A 17,138-nucleotide genomic window follows, 5' to 3' on the forward strand; every position below is an offset into this window, starting at 1 on the left:
ATAAGTTTTAGCTATAATATTTCTTGTGTTTTTTTGGTTATTGCTTGTTGTATTATTTTTCTTTTCTTTTAAAAAATGGTAAATTTAAAAGCCATTGAGTTTTTTTTTTTTTTTTTTTGTAAATAAAAGCTTTTATTTTTATTGGATATTTTTATATTTGAGTTTTTTACTTTGTTTAACTATATTTAAGAAATTAAAGGGGGAAAACAAACAAAAATTATGTAGAATTTTTGTTGCAGTGCAAAACATAAAGACAAACATTTACACACGACTACACGAAGTGAGGGGGGGGGGGGTTAGAAATTCCTTTTTGCAATTCTCTCCCCCCCAAAAAAAAAAAAACACCAAAACAGAGACTCCCGCGCCATTGTCACATGGCATGGCTTAACTATTGAGGTGTTTGCAATTGTAACTTTGGTTAAAAATTATTATTATAAATTATAACATATTCAAATATAATAAAGTAATATTTTACACATTTTCAAATGTCGTTTGATTAAATATATAATAAAATCAAGTTTTGTAACATGTTGTATTTTTTTTTTTTTGAAATTTTTTTCTTTTAAATATTTAAAATTTTATTTTTGTTTTATTTTGTATATATAATTTGTTTAGGCTTAAGTATAATGGGTTTATATAAATTATAAAATTAAAAAATAAAATACAATTTTAAAAATACAAAAATGGGAAAACTTAGCTTAGGTTAAAATAGCAAATAAGGGGTTATAGTTTATATTTCGTAAATTGAAAAAAAAAAAACAATACCCATTTATTCTCCAAGGGGGAACAGGGTAAAGAGGGATTATAAATAATGTTTTTTTTTTTGTGAGGGGTTAATAAATTTAAATTTTTATTACGATTTTTTTACTTAAAATGAAAAACACTCTTTGAGAGAATTGGGGATTGGAGTTGACGGGGGTGGGGTGTGGAACTCTATTCTTTTAAAAACAGATAAAAAATACTTTTCTTTTGTATTAAACTTAACATTTAAGATTTGTTTAAAATTAGTACATAAATACAGACAGGTAAAACAGCAAAAAAAAAAATGGAAAATTTTGAGTAAATTACAGATTCTTAAAGAAAGGGGGGAGGTGAAGCAATAGGGTTGTTTCAAAGCTACACATTAATTTTATTTATTCAATTTTTTTTCACTTAAAAACTAAACTTATTGCTGTGTTTGATTTTGCTGTTGATGCTGGGTTTCATAGCGTTGCCTTAGTACGGTCAAGGCGCTCAACAAACGGCTGTTGGCCGCATCCAAAGCAGCAATTTGACCCTGTTGCTCCTCAATTACCCGCTGTTTGTGTGACAATGCCAGCGACATTTTCAGCTGTTCACGTCTTAATTCCTCCTCCATGGTTATTAATCTGGAATAAAAAAAAAAACATGTTAACAAATTGAAATTAAGTTTGGGTACTGAGAAATTTATACATGATAATTTTTATAACACAGACATTTCAATACTACTTCAGAAAGAGAAAAAATAAATTAAAATAAAAACCCATAAATCTTTTGGAAAATGTTTTCAAAAATCCACGCTTGGTATAATATTTGGAAAAAATATTTTGAAAATCTTCGCTTGGGGTACCATTTTCTGTAATAGGTTGTTAGTATCCATTGCGAACTTCAAATACCAAATTTGAAACAATTCCGGTGAATAATATCGCTAATATCAAAATACCGAATATCGGGAGGTACTGTTATATGGGAGCTATATTACGACGTGGACCTGCACAGACAATTTTCTGTCATAGGCTGTAGTATCCATTGCGAACTTCAAATACCAAATTTGAAACAATTCCGCTGAATAATGTCGCTAAAATCATTAAAATACCGAATATCGAGAGGTACCGTTATATGGGGGCTATACAAAGACGTGGACCTGCACAGACGATTTTCTGTTATAGGCTGTAGCACCCATTACGAACTTCAAATATGGGAGCTATATTACGACGTGGACCTGCACAGACAATTTTCTGTTATAGGCTGTAGTACCCATTACGAACTTCAAATACCAAATTTGAAACAATTCCGGTGAGTACTGTCGCTAAAATCATCAAAATACCGAATATCGAGATGTACCGTTATATGGGGGCTATACGAAGACGTGGACCAGCATAGACAATTTTCTGTCATAGGCTGTAATATCCATATCGAACTTCAAATACCAAATTTGAAACAATTCCGGTGAATAATGTAGCTTATATCATCAAAATACCGAATATCGTGAGGTACCGTTATATGGGGGCTATACGAAGACGTGGACCTGCACAGACAATTTTCTGTCATAGGCTGTAGTATCCATTGCGAACTTCAAATACTAAATTTGAAACAATTCCGGTGAATACTGTCGCTAAAATCATCCAAGACGTGGTCCTGCACAGGCCATTTTTTGTCATACGCTGTAGTATCCATTACGAACTTCATACATCAAATTTGAAACAATTCCAATGAATAATGTCGCTAAAATCATCAAAGTACCGAATATCGGGAGTTACCGTTATATGGGGGCTATACGAAGACATGGACCTGCACAGACAATTTTCTGTCATAGGCTGTAGTATCCATTGCGAACTTCAAATACCAAATTTGAAACAAATCCGGTGAATACTGTCGCTAAAATCATGAAAATACCGAATATCGGGAGGTGCCGTTATATGGGAGCTATACGAAGAAGTGGACCTGCACAGACAATTTTCTGTCATAGGCTGTAGTATATATTATGAACTTCAAATACCAAATCTGGAGATTTCCCATATTATTTTTATCAATTCCACCCCTTGCTTATTTCCTGGCGAATCACCTACCTATCAATAATACTCCTCATTGTCGATTCCGATTGCAAGCTCAAATTATTGGCCGTCAGACCGGCCACACCGTTTGGTCCACAACCGCTGAAACCATTGCAACGTTGCAAGGCAAACAATTCATCACTGGAATCCCTCAACTCAGCCTCATCCCGGTCCAGGGTGTGACGCAGGGTGTCCAAAGTTTCTTGCAGCAATTGGATTTCACCATTTTGATCATTCAAGTTGGTGGACTGGAGGCCATTTGAACTATTGTTCACATGATTGCGGGGCTGGCGACGGCGTTTATTGGCCTCATGGGGAGGATATTGACCTGCGAGACATAGAAACGTTATTACAAACTATTCCATAAAATTCCCAAAATGTTGTCCCCCCAACTTACCCTCTGTATCATCGGTTGAACTATCCGACAGAGTGCGGGCCGAATCCAAACTCAAACGCCTTTGATAACGACCATTGCTGGCCAATACCAAAGCTCCACAGTTGTTAGAGCCCTGCTGCTGTTGTTGCTGCCTTGCTGAATTGTTGTAAATTGCCACAGTGCCCGGATGAACCACACCGCCACTGCTACCACCCGAGGAGGCCGACGATGAGGTCATATAACTACTGCTGCCATTATTCAATGGAGCATAAATATCCTCCCTTTTGAATTGTGGATTGGTACGTGGCATGCGCTGCTGCTGCTGCTGCTGGGATTGTGACACATTATAACCTTGCATATTCGAACTGGAGGCTGATGAAGTACTGCCACCACTCAAGGTCCTCTGGGCATCCAAATGACCATGTGATGGAGATTTCAACAATTTGTTCACGGGAGCATAATTGTGATAATTGTCGTTTGAAAGACGTTCCTCGCTGGAGGAGGGTGTTAAGGGGGCAGCGCCATTTAGCAATGCTGCCCGAGCTGCCACTAAACCACCGGTATTTGATTTGGTCCTGTTGCTACTGTTATTGTTCGCCCCAAACAATTGTTGATGGGCACTTAGCGCCGAATTGTAATTGCTCGATGCGGATCTTTGGTGATGATGGTGGTGATGATGATGCCCTCCAGCCGATTGCTGGGCCGACGACGACGACGAAGAGTTCTGCTGCAGTTGATAGCTGGGATTCTTAAATGCCAATGGAGCTGCCATGCCCGACTTTTGTTGGGTTTGATTAGTGCTGTTATCCTCTCGACTCTGAGTGTTAATGCTTTGGTATCCGGAACTGGAGCCATGACTGGTCTTGCCCGACAGCTGTTCTTTGTTGTTTTTGGCCGAGGCGGTAGGTTGTACCTCACCCACAACGGCATGTTCTTCGGCATATTTGAAGAGATCATCTAAATCCTCCAAATTCATGGGCATATTTGAGTTGGGATTTGAATCTCGCTGGCGTGACGAGGGAGGATAGGCGGCAGAGATTTTGTGTGACAATGGTGAACTGGAGTGATCGGGTATGCCCAAATTCAATTTACTGGGAGTACGATCGCTGAGTGTCAAACTCAATGAGGAGTTGTTTAAGACCCCTCTTTGTTGCTTCTTCTGGAGCTGGGAGGCATTTAGCATGCTCACGGCACTGCTTACCACTCCGCCACCTTGCTGGTTGGCTTGATTCTTCAGTAGGGGTGTGGGTGATTTGCGTACAAAGGCGCTGTTGGTGTCCAGACCAGAAATTTGTATGAAATCTCCGGTGGACTCATCGTAGTTGTTATTGCCTCTTGGAAGGGTGGTGGCCCTTACTTGGCCCCCAGCAGAACTGACTTCGCTGTCATTGCCATTGTGGCTGGCAGTAGAGAGATTGCCATTGGAGCTGGTGGCTGTGTAATGCAAACGATCCATGGTGTTGGTGGCACTGGCATTGGGTGCGGGCGGACAATGGTGGTTGACCCCACCCGGCATCATTAGCTGGGATGAAGATGCAATCGATGTCTGGCTTTGGGCATGTTGCATGCCACCTGTATAGGTTAGTCCCGCAATGGAGGTTTGTGAATTCGAATGGCGTTTATCCAAATTGCCATGGAGTTGTTGCTGCTGCTGTTGTTGTTGTTGTTGCTGCAGCAGTATGCCATTGACTGTGGGATCGTTATAGCGGAAAATGTTCTTTTCCAATGAACTGGGTGTTAGAACACCTCTCATAATACCCCTTTCGGCGGGTATGGGTTTGGTTACCACCGCATGTTGTGGCTGGGCCAATTGAGCCTGCTGTTGCACCACACCACTTTGGCCACCAGCTGAACTCTGTGACGTCATCATTTCATCGGGATTGCGATTCTCCTGGTTTTCACTTGTCGACGAGGTGGACATCATCATCATGTTGCAGGGCATATGTTGCATGTAGCTATTGCTTTCTTTGGCTTTGGTTATTTCATCCAAAATATGTTGCAGCGGATCCAGGTCATGTTGACGGGCCTCAGGCAGCTTGGAAACACTTTCACTCAACAGCATATGGAGTATGGACAGTTGTTTGCCTTGATCAATGTAGCCAGCCCAGTCTAGGATGGACTCGGGAGTGGCATGTTCAGGGCGGGTGGAAATGTTCTGCAGGAATTCTTTCATTTTGGGAGCCTCCTGTTCGAGGAAGTCGTTGAGGAATTCCATGAAATTCTCCTTGCCCTGGAAACGGGTGAAATTGGCCAGGGTTTGTAGGGTTTTGGCCACTAGGGTAAGGTTACGGGTGGCGCGCGAGGAGGGTAGTTCTGAAAGCAAGAATAAGAGAAGTGTTATGAGAGGTTGAAAAAATAAGACATGTTGCCATCTTACCATTGGTAATGTTGAATAGACTGGGCGACAATATGGCCGGGCACAGGAATCTCAAAAATATGGAAGCTGATATCAAGTTATCTGCCATATCCTGGCGCCCCAGCTGTTCCAATCTTTCACGGAATGTGGCAAAGCAATTGCGCAGTTGAGTGGGGAAATTCTTGTGTGACTCATAGATACATTGCCAGGCATTGCGCACGGCAGCCCTCAAGGAGGCCTGTTGTCGTTGCAGCGAGCCAGTCGCCTTGGTGGGATCCACTTCACAGTCACGATCCGATTGTATGATCTCATTGATGGGTCCGGCCAAAGTGTCTTGCAAATATTGTTCTCCGGTCAATTTCAGGAATGCCTCCATGCTCTTGGTGGCCAGTGAATTGCCACGGAAGGTCAAACGTTGGTCGCCAACACGCAACAAATCCAGGGCCACCACATCGGTGAGAAAAGCTCCTGCCAAACCCTGGGCATGCATTAGCAATACCAATGATTGGCCAATGTCTTCTTTGGCTTTGACACCGATGACCGGTTCCAGGGTTTCACACACCTTTTTGTAGTTCTCCTTGAGATAGGTCAAGAAGTCCGCATAGACATTTATGGGCAATATGTCAATGCTTTGGAAACGACACTTGATGCGCAATGTGGGTATGACCTCCTTGCCATTGCGATTGAGACTGTCATTCTTCTCGCTCAATATGGGATACCAATCCTCGGAGAACAGTCTGGTGGTCACCTCGTGAATGGGTATCTTCACGGAACCCACAAACATGTGTTTGTCCCGTTTCTTTTTCTTCTCCACCTCACGGAAAACATTCACCGTGATCACATTGATGTCGGGTATATCGGGGAAATCGAAATATTCACCCCAGAACAGTAGATCGGTTTGCAGCTTGACACTTGTGCGCCCGTACAGCGTCTTGTCCAGATGCAATTCGCAAAAGTATTTTTTCTTTGGTGGTAGATTTTTGGCCTCGTATATCCACATTTTCAGGGAGTTGTCGGTGTGGCGGGTGTGCTCGGCATTCGGTGCAATGGATTTGCGTAGCGAGTAAATCCACAGATCACGTTCCTGACGTGAGCCACACGAGTAATAACGTTCACCGCGTGGTCCACCGCGTACCTGGAAACAATAGCGGCGACCCAGTACGGATTGATGGACAGGTGCCACACCCACGGCACCGGTGCAAGAGAGATCTGTAAGGGAGAAATAATAAGAATTAATGAAGGGATTTGGAGAGAGAGAGAGAGAGAGAGAGAGAGAGAGAGTACTTACCTATGGTTGACATTACTGCATGACTGGATAATAAACTTTCGTGTGAACGAGAGCCGCGTAAGCCTCCCGAACCTCGTTTGGTGCGTTCTAATTTGGTAACAGACTTTGTACGTTTCAAAGCATTCGTTCTGGAATGGTAAAAAATAGAGAAATTATTTTTTAGATAAAAACGAAAAAAGAAATGGTTAGAGAATCGAATTAAAAAAATTAAAAATATTTCAAAATTTCCGATTTAGGAATTTTAAGATTTGCAAAACATTTTAAAAACACTCCCTAAATTGTCTAGGGAGTATATTCAAATTATTTTCGTGAGGAACCAATACAGAGAGCCACATGGAGCCCCGCCAATTGTATCATAAATATCATCCAAAGCCAATTAATGAGACAAAGCCCCTTTTGACAAAAAAAAAAAAGGAAGCCACCAACAAGAAGCCCGTCGGTGGTGGTGGTGATCTATCTAAACCCATTGAGAGCTGCACTTGTGCAGCTAATCAGCATGACTAATACCAACATAGAATTTTGTCTGCCTTTCATTGAATCGTTTGAGTAGTCACTGTGTTTGGAAGCGTTTGTCGGTCTATTTGTTGGTGGTTAAAATTGGCCAAAATCGAGCAAAAAAAAATTGAATTCAAAGACTAAACCGCAAACAAGAGCCAGCAAACGAAGAAGCACAGCTGGTGTGTTTTATGTGGTTACAGCTCACCATCACCACCACCAACTCAGATGATGTAGCCAATAACCAAACCTTCTAGCTGGCCTGGCACCCCTTTTCTGGCCGTCTCTGCTCTCTCTCTCTCCCTCTCTACATTAACTTGGCCAAGAGCTGGAACCAAGCTGTTACAGAATTCCGTGTAAGCGTTGTTAACTTGATTTGTTGATTCACTGGCTTTGTGGCAAGCAGAAAATAAAACGGCTATGAAAACCTGTACCTGAAAAATGTTGTTGGTGTTGTTGTTGATGCCACAAATACACAGACACATGACAGAAGAAAGACGGTCTGTTCAAAATTCAAATGGCCACCATTTCTACTCCCCTGTTTCGGTGATGAAAGTCTCCCAGGTTTTCTTATTTGTTTCCATTTGCATATGGCCAGAGCTTTGTGGGGGCTCTTTTCAGGCTGCTCCGTTTTGAGATAAATGGCAAACAAGCCATGAAATATGTAACAGCTAATAATCAGAAGAGGAGGTAAAAAAGGTGAACAAAATTTGGTTGCCAATACATAAAAAAAAAAATACAAAATAGTAGGGAAGGAATTCCCGTACCCCCTCTCCACACAGTGACTACTGATCTCAGCGACCACTTGCCTCAGCAAGTCGGTAGTTGATACCTGTCGTCGATGTTAACAGAACACGCTGCCACTTTTTATTTATCTATTGGCCATAACAAATTTGTTTGTTGGCCCAAGAGGCAAGCAGTCAACTCCCGGGCTTAAGCTGGCCAATGCACTATGGGTTTTTTTACGTTTATTTTGGCATAAACTCTAATTTCAAAGCTATTGAATTGAAATTTGGTTTGTATGCATTTTTTATGCTTCCAAGATGACCTACCAATTTTCATATGATTTGGGGCACTATTTCATATAGCTGCTATATAGCCGATTTGGCCGATTTGACCCAACTTTTTTGTTTATGAAGCTATTGAAGTGAAATTTGGTTTGTATTCATTTTTTATGCCCCCAAGATGACCTACGAATTTTCATATGATTTGGGGAACTATTTCATATAGCTGCTATATAGCCGATTTGACCCAACTTTTTTGTTTATGAAGCTATTGAAGTGAAATTTGGTTTGTATTCATTTTTTAAGCCCCCCAAGATGACTTACGAATTTTCATATGATTTGGGGCACTATTTCTTATGTAGCTGCTATATAGCCGGTCTGGCCTATTTGACCCAACTTTTTATACCCTACACCACATAGTGGTAAGGGTATTATGTCTTTGTGCATTTGTTTGTAACATGGAGAAGGAAACGAGATAGACCCATAGTTACTTTTGAGAACCTTCATAGAATCACTTTCTGAGTCGATTTATGCATGTCCGTCCGTCTGTCCGTCCGTCCGTCCGTCCGTCCGTCCGTCCATCCGTCCGTCCGTCCGTCTGTCCATGTATTCTTGTGAACAAAATGCAGGTCGCATTTATTATCCGATTGAGATGAAATTTTCCAAACAATATTTTTTTGGCCCAAGGACGAACCCTATTGAAATTGGTGAGAATCGGATCAAATTTAGATATAGCTCCCATATATATCTTCATCCGATTTCGGGTTAAATGTGCACCAAATGTCCACTATCAGTCCAAATTACCTGAATTTTGGCACACCCAACCGAGTTCGGCCTAGAAGCAAGTATATCAAATTTGAAGAAAATCGGTTCAGTTATAGCTATAGCTCCCATATATATCTTTCATCCGATTTGATCTTTAAGTCCCTCACATTCCTACTATGCACTCCACAACCGTGATATTTGGTACCAGGTATTAGATGGAGCACAGAAATAGCTGTTTTAAATTTTATCGAAATCGGTTCAGATTTGGATATAGCTCCCATATATATCTTCATCCGATTTCGGGTTAATTGACCACCAAATGGCCAATATCAGCCCAAATGGCCCGAATTTTGGCACATGTGACCGAGATTAACCTTAAAGCAAATACAACAAATTTGGAGAAAATCGGTTCAGAAACAGCTATAGCTCCCATATATATGTTTTATCCGATTTGGTGTTTAAGCCTCTCACATTCGTAATATGCACTCCACAAGAATGATATTTGGTACCAGATATAAGATACAGCCCAGAAATAGCTGTTTGTAATTTTATCGAAATCGGTTCAGATTTGGATATAGCTCCCATATATATCTTCATCCGATTTCGGGTTAATTGTGCACCAAATGGCCGATATAAGTCCAAATGGACTGAATTTTATTACATCGGACCAAATTCAGCCTAGAAGCAAGTATATAAAATTTAGTGAACATCGGTTCAGATATAGATATAGCAACCATATATATGTTTCATCCGATTTAGTGTTTTAGTCCCTTACATTCGTAATATTCACTCCACAACCGTGATATTTGGTACCAGGTATTAGATGGAGCACAGGAATAGCTGTTTTAAATTTTAACGAAATCGGTTCAGATTTGGATATAGCTTCCATATATATCTTCATCCGATTTCGGGTGATTGACCACCAAATGGCCGTAATAGCATCAATTTTGGCAAATCCGACCGAAACCAGCCTAGAAGCAAGTACACCAATTTTAGTAAAAATCGGTTCAGATATAGCTATAGCTCCCATATATATCTTTCATCCGATTTGGTCTTTAAGTCCCTCACATTCGTAATATGCACTCCACAGGAATGATATTTGGTACCAGATATCAGATAAAGCCCAAAAATAGTTGATTTTATTTTTATTAAAATCTGTTCCGATTTGGATATGTCTCCCATTTATATCTTCATCCGATTTCGTGTTAATTGTGTACTAAATGGCCCAAATCACCTGAATTTTCGTACATAAGACCGAATTCAGTCTAGAAGCTAATACGTCAAATTTGGAGAAACCCGGTTCAGAGATAGCTATAGTTCGTAAAATGCACGATAGAATTAGATAGATTTTGATTTTGTACCAAATATCTCATAGAGCTCTGAAATGCCCTGTGTAAACCTTTTTACGAGAGCTCTACTAAATATGCATAGTGGTGTAGGGTATCATATAGTCGGCCCCGCCCGACTTTTGAGCTTTCCTTACTGGTTTATTTATGAAGCTGTTGAAGTGAAATTTGATTTGTATTCATTTTTATGCCCCCAAGATGACCTACGATGGCCGATCGGCTATGATGATTTGGAGAAACATACTGCTCATTCATTACAATAATTATACTTTTGCTAAGCCATTTTGAATGTTTAGTTTTAAATCGCTCTAGTTTACGTATGCACTTTGGCAAATGCTTTTTTATATAATTAACAAAATCTTTCACTTGTTTTGATATCAAACGCATTTGGTCTTCATTTAAACTGATATTATTGGTATTCTGTACCACATATTTTACTAGTGCATCTTCTGAGCGATTGTTGCTGCTCCAAATTTCAATAAGCGCTGCATGGGCAAACACGTGTTTATCTGCAAAACACGTGTTGGCACAAAATAGAACAAAAAAGGCTAGTTACTCATTAATTAACACACTTTTGTTAATAACTTGGCATTTATACCTTTTTGCAATGCTTTGCCATTCACAAGTTACACTCCACGGAACACAACTACAATTTATAGATTTTATATAAAGCTATACATAAACGAAACAATTCACAGTATTACAACAACAGACAATTATGACAAAAAGGGCACCTCGTCTTAATTTTACATACCTGCACTAACGTTTTCCATAATTACACATTTTATTTTTTTCAATTTTGTCAAATCAGAAGCACTTGAACTTAGCTGATCTTTACCGCCAGTTGTACCAAAACAAAGTGACTTTCAAACAGCTGACTTTAAAAGCTCGCCAGCAAAAAAGGGTTGCCACCCGTATTGATATTAAACATTTTTTTTTCTAATATGGGTATCTACATTTAGGAAATCAGTTAAATTTCAAAATATGAAACCAAAAAAAAAATGACTTTATGCCAAAAAATCATGCTTTTTACCCATAGTGCAATGGTTGGGTAACAACATAATCTAACCCAAAAAAACTACTTGAATTCACAGCTGGCATTTAAACGCGAGTAGCACCCATTTTTAAGCTGCCAGACAAGTGGTAAACATAGGAAGCCTCAAAATGTAGCATTTGCCAAAAAACAGTCTTTATTGCCAATTTCCTATTTTATTAGCAATTTCCTAGACCAATTACATATTTTTGGCCAGAAGACCAATGGAAAATGAAGCCATTGGGAATTTTCGAGGGAGTGGAGGTGTATTCAAAGGGTCTGCCATTAAAAACACACACCTTAAAAAATTGGCTTTCATCCTAAAACATAGATGCACTAACAAAAATTTGAATTTGAACCGATTACTCATTGCACATGAACCGATTATTCATCTTTTTGTGAACCGATTACCAAATCTAATAAACCCAAAAAATGTAAATCTCTTCAAATTAAATAAGATTCGGAGAACTATACTATTGAACTATTACAATACAGATTGCATTGGTAAAAGTTCTACCGATTACTCATTGCTCATGAACCGGCTATTCATCTTTTTGTGAACCGTTTACCAAATCCAATAACCCAAAAATGTAATTGTCTTCAAATTAAATAAGATTCTGAGAACTATGGTATTCTTTATATCATTTACAAAGCGATTACTTGGTATTTTGAAACGGTTACTCGTTACCTTCTAAGCTCACAAATAATTTTTTTTTATATTTTTTTCGAAGATATTGATAGATTTTAAGCTTTATAATGCGATTTTGAAATATTATTATTAAATTTTAGGAATATTTCAAACGGTTACTCGCATTTTGAAACGGTTACTCGAAATTTTTTGGGTTAAATTGCCTTTTTATGTAAATTAAGGATATTAGAGAAAATTAATAATATTTTTAAGCCATTTTTGTAATTTTTAAACTGGTTACTTGCTATTTTTAATCGGTTACTCGTTGATTGCCAGCTGTTTTCCATGATTTAATGACATGTTTTGTTTAAATAACAATAATTTTAATACACAAGCGTTTTCCATGAATTGTTTTCACATAATTTTATAAGTTTTTAAGCGGTTACTTGATTTTTGTAAATGATTACCCGTCATTTTTAAGTTATTTTCCTTGCAAAATTGGCTGATTTTAAGATTTATAATGTGATTTTGAAATAGTATTATTCAATTTTAGCATGTATTTTCAACGGTTACTCGCATTTTGAAACGGTTACTCGATATTTTTATAGGGTTTACTACATTTTTATGCAAAATAAGGATATTAGAGAAAATCTATAATATTTCCGAAGCCATTTGTTGTCATTTTTAAAAGGGTACTTGACTTTTTTAATCGGTTACTCGTTGATTGACAGCTGTTTTCTATGATTTGATGGCATGTTTTGTTTAAATAAAAATACTTTTAACACACAAGCCTTTTCTAAAAATTCTTTTCACATAATTTTATAAGTTTTTAAGTGGTTACTTGATTTTTGTTAATGGTTACTCGTCATTTTTAGTTGTTTTCAACGTAAAATTGACTTATTTTAAGATTTATAATGTAATTTTTGAAAATTATTATTCAATTTTAGAATGCATTTTCAACGGTTACTTGGTAATTTTTTTGGGTTAAATTGCATTTTTATGTAAATTAAGGATATTAGAGAAAATCTATAATATTTTCTAGGACATTTTTTGAAAATTTTCATTCATTTTTTACTTGCAATTTTTGATCGGGTACTCGTTGATTTTTAACTGTTTTTCGGTTTGTTTGAAATTTTTCAACAAATATATTTTAAAGTCACCAATATTTTCTAAAAAAAATTCCAACATTTTAAGCAACTGTAGAATGGTTACCTGATACTTGTAGACGTTATTCAGAAAAATAATTTTCTGATATAAAATTGGATTTTGAAAAATAATTACTCAATTTCAACACAAATTTCCAATGGTTACTTTAATGTTGTTGTCGGTTCTTATTACAAACTTTTATGTTCTAACCCAGTTTTTTATATTTTTTAAACCGGTTGCTTGATAGTTTTAATCGGTTACCCGCCAATTATTGATTGAATTAAATTTTTTAAGCGAATACGAATATGCGCTAAGAGATAAAACATAATTTGTTAAACTCTTCATGAATATCTAGAATTAATATTAATTGCTACCATAATTTTGGGCACTTGAAACCGGTTACTCAGCAATTGAAAAGCGGTTACTTGTATTTTTTACTCTTTTATGACTAATATTTGCCCTAGAATGCTGTACAATTGTAATTTTTTAAAATTTAAAAATGTTTTCTTAAAAATTTGAAACCGGTTATGCGAATATTTAATCGGTTACTCGGGTTTGAATAACGTATAATTTACTATAAATGTAATATAAGACCTCTAAGAGTATTTCTGTAATGTTTTTGAGCAAAATGCGTCGAGTTTTGAACCGGTTACTTGCACATTGGGTACCGGTTACTAGTTATTTTTTTTTTTTTTTGATATTTTCATTAAAAATTCGAAAAAGCAACTGAAATTTTACGATTTAACCTAATACAATGATTTTCGAACCGGTTACTTTTAGTTTGGCCACCGGTTACTCGCTATTTTATTTAACTTTTTCATTGAAAATTCGAAGAAACCAATAAAAATTTACGATTTACCCTAATACTAGGAGTTTCGAACCGGTAACTTGTAGTTTGGCTACCGGTTACTCGCTATTTTATTTCATTTCTTCATTCAAAATTCGAAAAATCAAATGAAATTTTACGATTTAACCAAAAACAAGGATTTTCGAACCGGTTACTTGTACTTTGGCTACCGGTTACTCGCTATATTATTTCATTTCTTCGTTACAAATTCCAAAAAAACAAATGAAATTTTATGATTTAACCTAATTCAAGGATTTTCGAACCGGTTACTTGTAGTTGGGCTACCGGTTACTCGGTATTTTATTTAACTTTTTCATTGAAAATTCGAAGAAACAAATAAAAGTTTACGATTTATCCAAATACTAGATGTTTCGAACCGGTTACTTGTAGTTTGGCTATCGGTTACTCGGTATTTTATTTAACTTTTTCATTGAAAATTCGAAGAAACAAATAAAAATTTACGATTTATCCTAATGCTAGAAGTTTCGAACCGGTTACTTGTAGTTTGGCTACCGGTTACTCGGTTACCGGTTACTATTTTATTTAAATTTTTCATTGAAAATTCAAAGAAACAAATAAAAAATTACGATACAAGGAGTTTCGAACCGATTACTTTCACGCCTTACTCCTTTTTTTAATATTTTTTCGAATTTGAATATTTTTTTTTTTTAATTAATTTTTAAATATTTAAATTTTTATACTATTGATAAAACAAATATTTACCTTTTAGAAAAGAAATTCGTAAATCTTGATGTGGTATTGTTTTCCTGTTGATTTTGTTTTTGACCCAATATGGGTGTCGCTGGTGCTGAGCCACGCCTGCATGCTTTTTCATATGAAGTATCTGAAATTAAATGAAGAAAACAAAAATATTAAATTACATAAATTCCGATTTCTTATTTATAGAAACAGAAATTAAACGAATGACACAGATTTCTTTATGAGATATTGCATTTGACTTGCGAGGTATAATCAGCGAGCCCACATTTCTAGCACCGTAGATCAGTATAAGTGATAATAATAGAAAAAAATTGGCAGATGTATGAATAAAATTGAATCATTAGTCATTTATTCAGTCAGCCATGCAAATGTGTAGTTTGATGAAAAATTCAACTGAGAAATCCGAAAAAAATTGCCGGTTTTTTTAATTAAAATTATGGATTTGGTTTGATGAGTATGCAAACAAGCATTTTTTTTCTCGCTGCCGATCTTTTGATAATCATAATTTGTTTTTAAAGCTGAGGACATATAAAAAACTATGTGTTTTTTAAACTATTAAAAAAACATATGCTGAACAAGCAATGTTGAATTTTAATGGCTGACTCTGGCCGTAACTCGTTTTTTTCTTGCCTCAATAAATCAACCTTTTAACCGGAGATCCAAGAGAAACGTCAGCTGAGCCATAGCCTGAAACATGATTTCATTACTTTGTAATTGTGGATTACGGTTAGCCAAGATAATTCAAATGCTTTTCCCAGCCTGAACTCCTATGGCGGGTCTTTTGAACGAACAACTAGACAAGACAAAGAAGCAGAAGCGGCGGCAGAAAGGCTGACACTCTCTGCAATTTCATATAAATCTTAAGCGGCTAATTAATGGAGACATGTAGGAAAAACAAAGACACAACAACTAAATGAATGCAGAAGAAAAATTAAACAATGCCACTGGAAGAGACACAAGAAGTTACTTAACAAGAGCCATTGTTTGTCAATGCCTATTAAATAACCGTTGCTGAGGCACATAGATACTCCATGCCCGGGCACATTGAGGTCAAAAAAAAAAATGTTTGAAGTAATTTTTTCATATTTTACAATTATTTGCCATTGCAAATTCACACCAATCGATCATGTTCAATGAGAAAGGAGGATTAAGAACATTCAAACAAGTTGGACAAGTTTTTTTTTTTAAATCGAAATTATTTGAATAATTTATGGGACATAAATAAATTGATTTTTTTCTGGTGGTGAAAAAATCAAGTTTCGCAAAAAATGTACATAAAATGTCATTTAAAATTAAAATTGTCAAACAAAAATGACTCAGAAGTGTCCAAAATAGCCAAAAATATACGATTTTTGGCGAACTTATTAAAACCGGTTCGGAACCGGTTCTGAACCGGTTATGGTATATTTAGCATGCAAACGATTTGTAGACTCATTATAAACATAAGACAAATGGAGATTTTGTAGCGCGATAGGTTTTTAGTGAACCGGTTAGTCGGATTATTGCAAAAATTTGAGGCCTTAACAAAAATGGAGATTCAATATGAAAATTTACGACAATGTAATATACTTAAATAATTTTAAATTTTAATGTCGGAAATAGCATCAAATTTTAGGATAAGATTAGATTTGTTCGAATCTAATCACCTTTGGCACGAATTATGGCCTTCAAACGGCCAATGAAACCGTCACACACTGCCGGAATGTTGCTCTGCGTTATTTTGGCCCATACCGGCGAAGCGATTGCTTGAGGTGATCGACACTTTGGTATTTTTTAGTGTTTTCCAAAATACTCCAGACACAATAGTCCAACGGATTGGTATCCGGAGATTTTGATGGCCATTGTGCGCTTGAAATGAAGCGAGAAACCTCATTTTGTAACCATTCTTGGGTGGCGCGTGCTGAGGACGGTGGTGCTGAGTCCTGTTGGAATGTCCAAAGTCTGCGGTTTGAGTGCCCAAGGCTTTAATACACCCTCCAGATTTTTTTCGCGATAATATTCGGCATTTATTCTGATGTCACGGTCGATTAATACGAGCGTAGAACAACCATCGGCTGTTATGGCGGCCCACACCATCACCATGACCGACGCTTGAGTTCTGGTGTCCAACTGAAGGTGCACATTTTCAGCTGACCTCTTTGGCAAGTAAACACGCTCATTTTGTTTGTTTACAAACTGCTGGACAACCAATGTTTTCTCATCGGAAAAAATCAAATTCGTCAGTTCACAACTTTCGGCCAAGTGAAGCAACTCATTAGCTCTTTTGAGTCTATTTTCTTTCTGTTGCGGTGTAAGTTCATGCACTTTTCGGAATTTCAATGACTTTACCCCGAGGTCATTTT

General features: G+C 37.2%; 1 protein-coding gene across 2 annotated transcripts in view; it reads right to left on the reverse strand.

Annotated features, from left to right (window-relative positions):
* Window positions 1-312: 312 nt before the first annotated feature.
* The window catches only part of LOC101887870 (ras GTPase-activating protein raskol), a 414,153-nt gene continuing 397,327 nt past the window's right edge, over window positions 313-17,138 (reverse strand). The window contains exons 2-7 of one of the 2 annotated variants that reach the window (XM_059118644.1): window positions 14,800-14,920; window positions 6,813-6,940; window positions 5,546-6,733; window positions 3,190-5,481; window positions 2,808-3,120; window positions 313-1,367 (exon numbers count right to left, since the gene is read on the reverse strand). In XM_059118644.1, the coding sequence (XP_058974627.1) occupies window positions 1,166-1,367; window positions 2,808-3,120; window positions 3,190-5,481; window positions 5,546-6,733; window positions 6,813-6,940; window positions 14,800-14,920 (4,244 nt within the window). In that variant the 3' untranslated portion in view covers window positions 313-1,165. The remainder of the gene's footprint in view (window positions 1,368-2,807; window positions 3,121-3,189; window positions 5,482-5,545; window positions 6,734-6,812; window positions 6,941-14,799; window positions 14,921-17,138) is intronic. The other variant, XM_059118645.1, reaches the window with a different exon arrangement.

The sequence above is a fragment of the Musca domestica genome, unplaced genomic scaffold (genome assembly GCF_030504385.1).
Source record: "Musca domestica strain aabys unplaced genomic scaffold, Musca_domestica.polishedcontigs.V.1.1 13, whole genome shotgun sequence".
NCBI lineage: Eukaryota > Metazoa > Arthropoda > Insecta > Diptera > Muscidae > Musca > Musca domestica.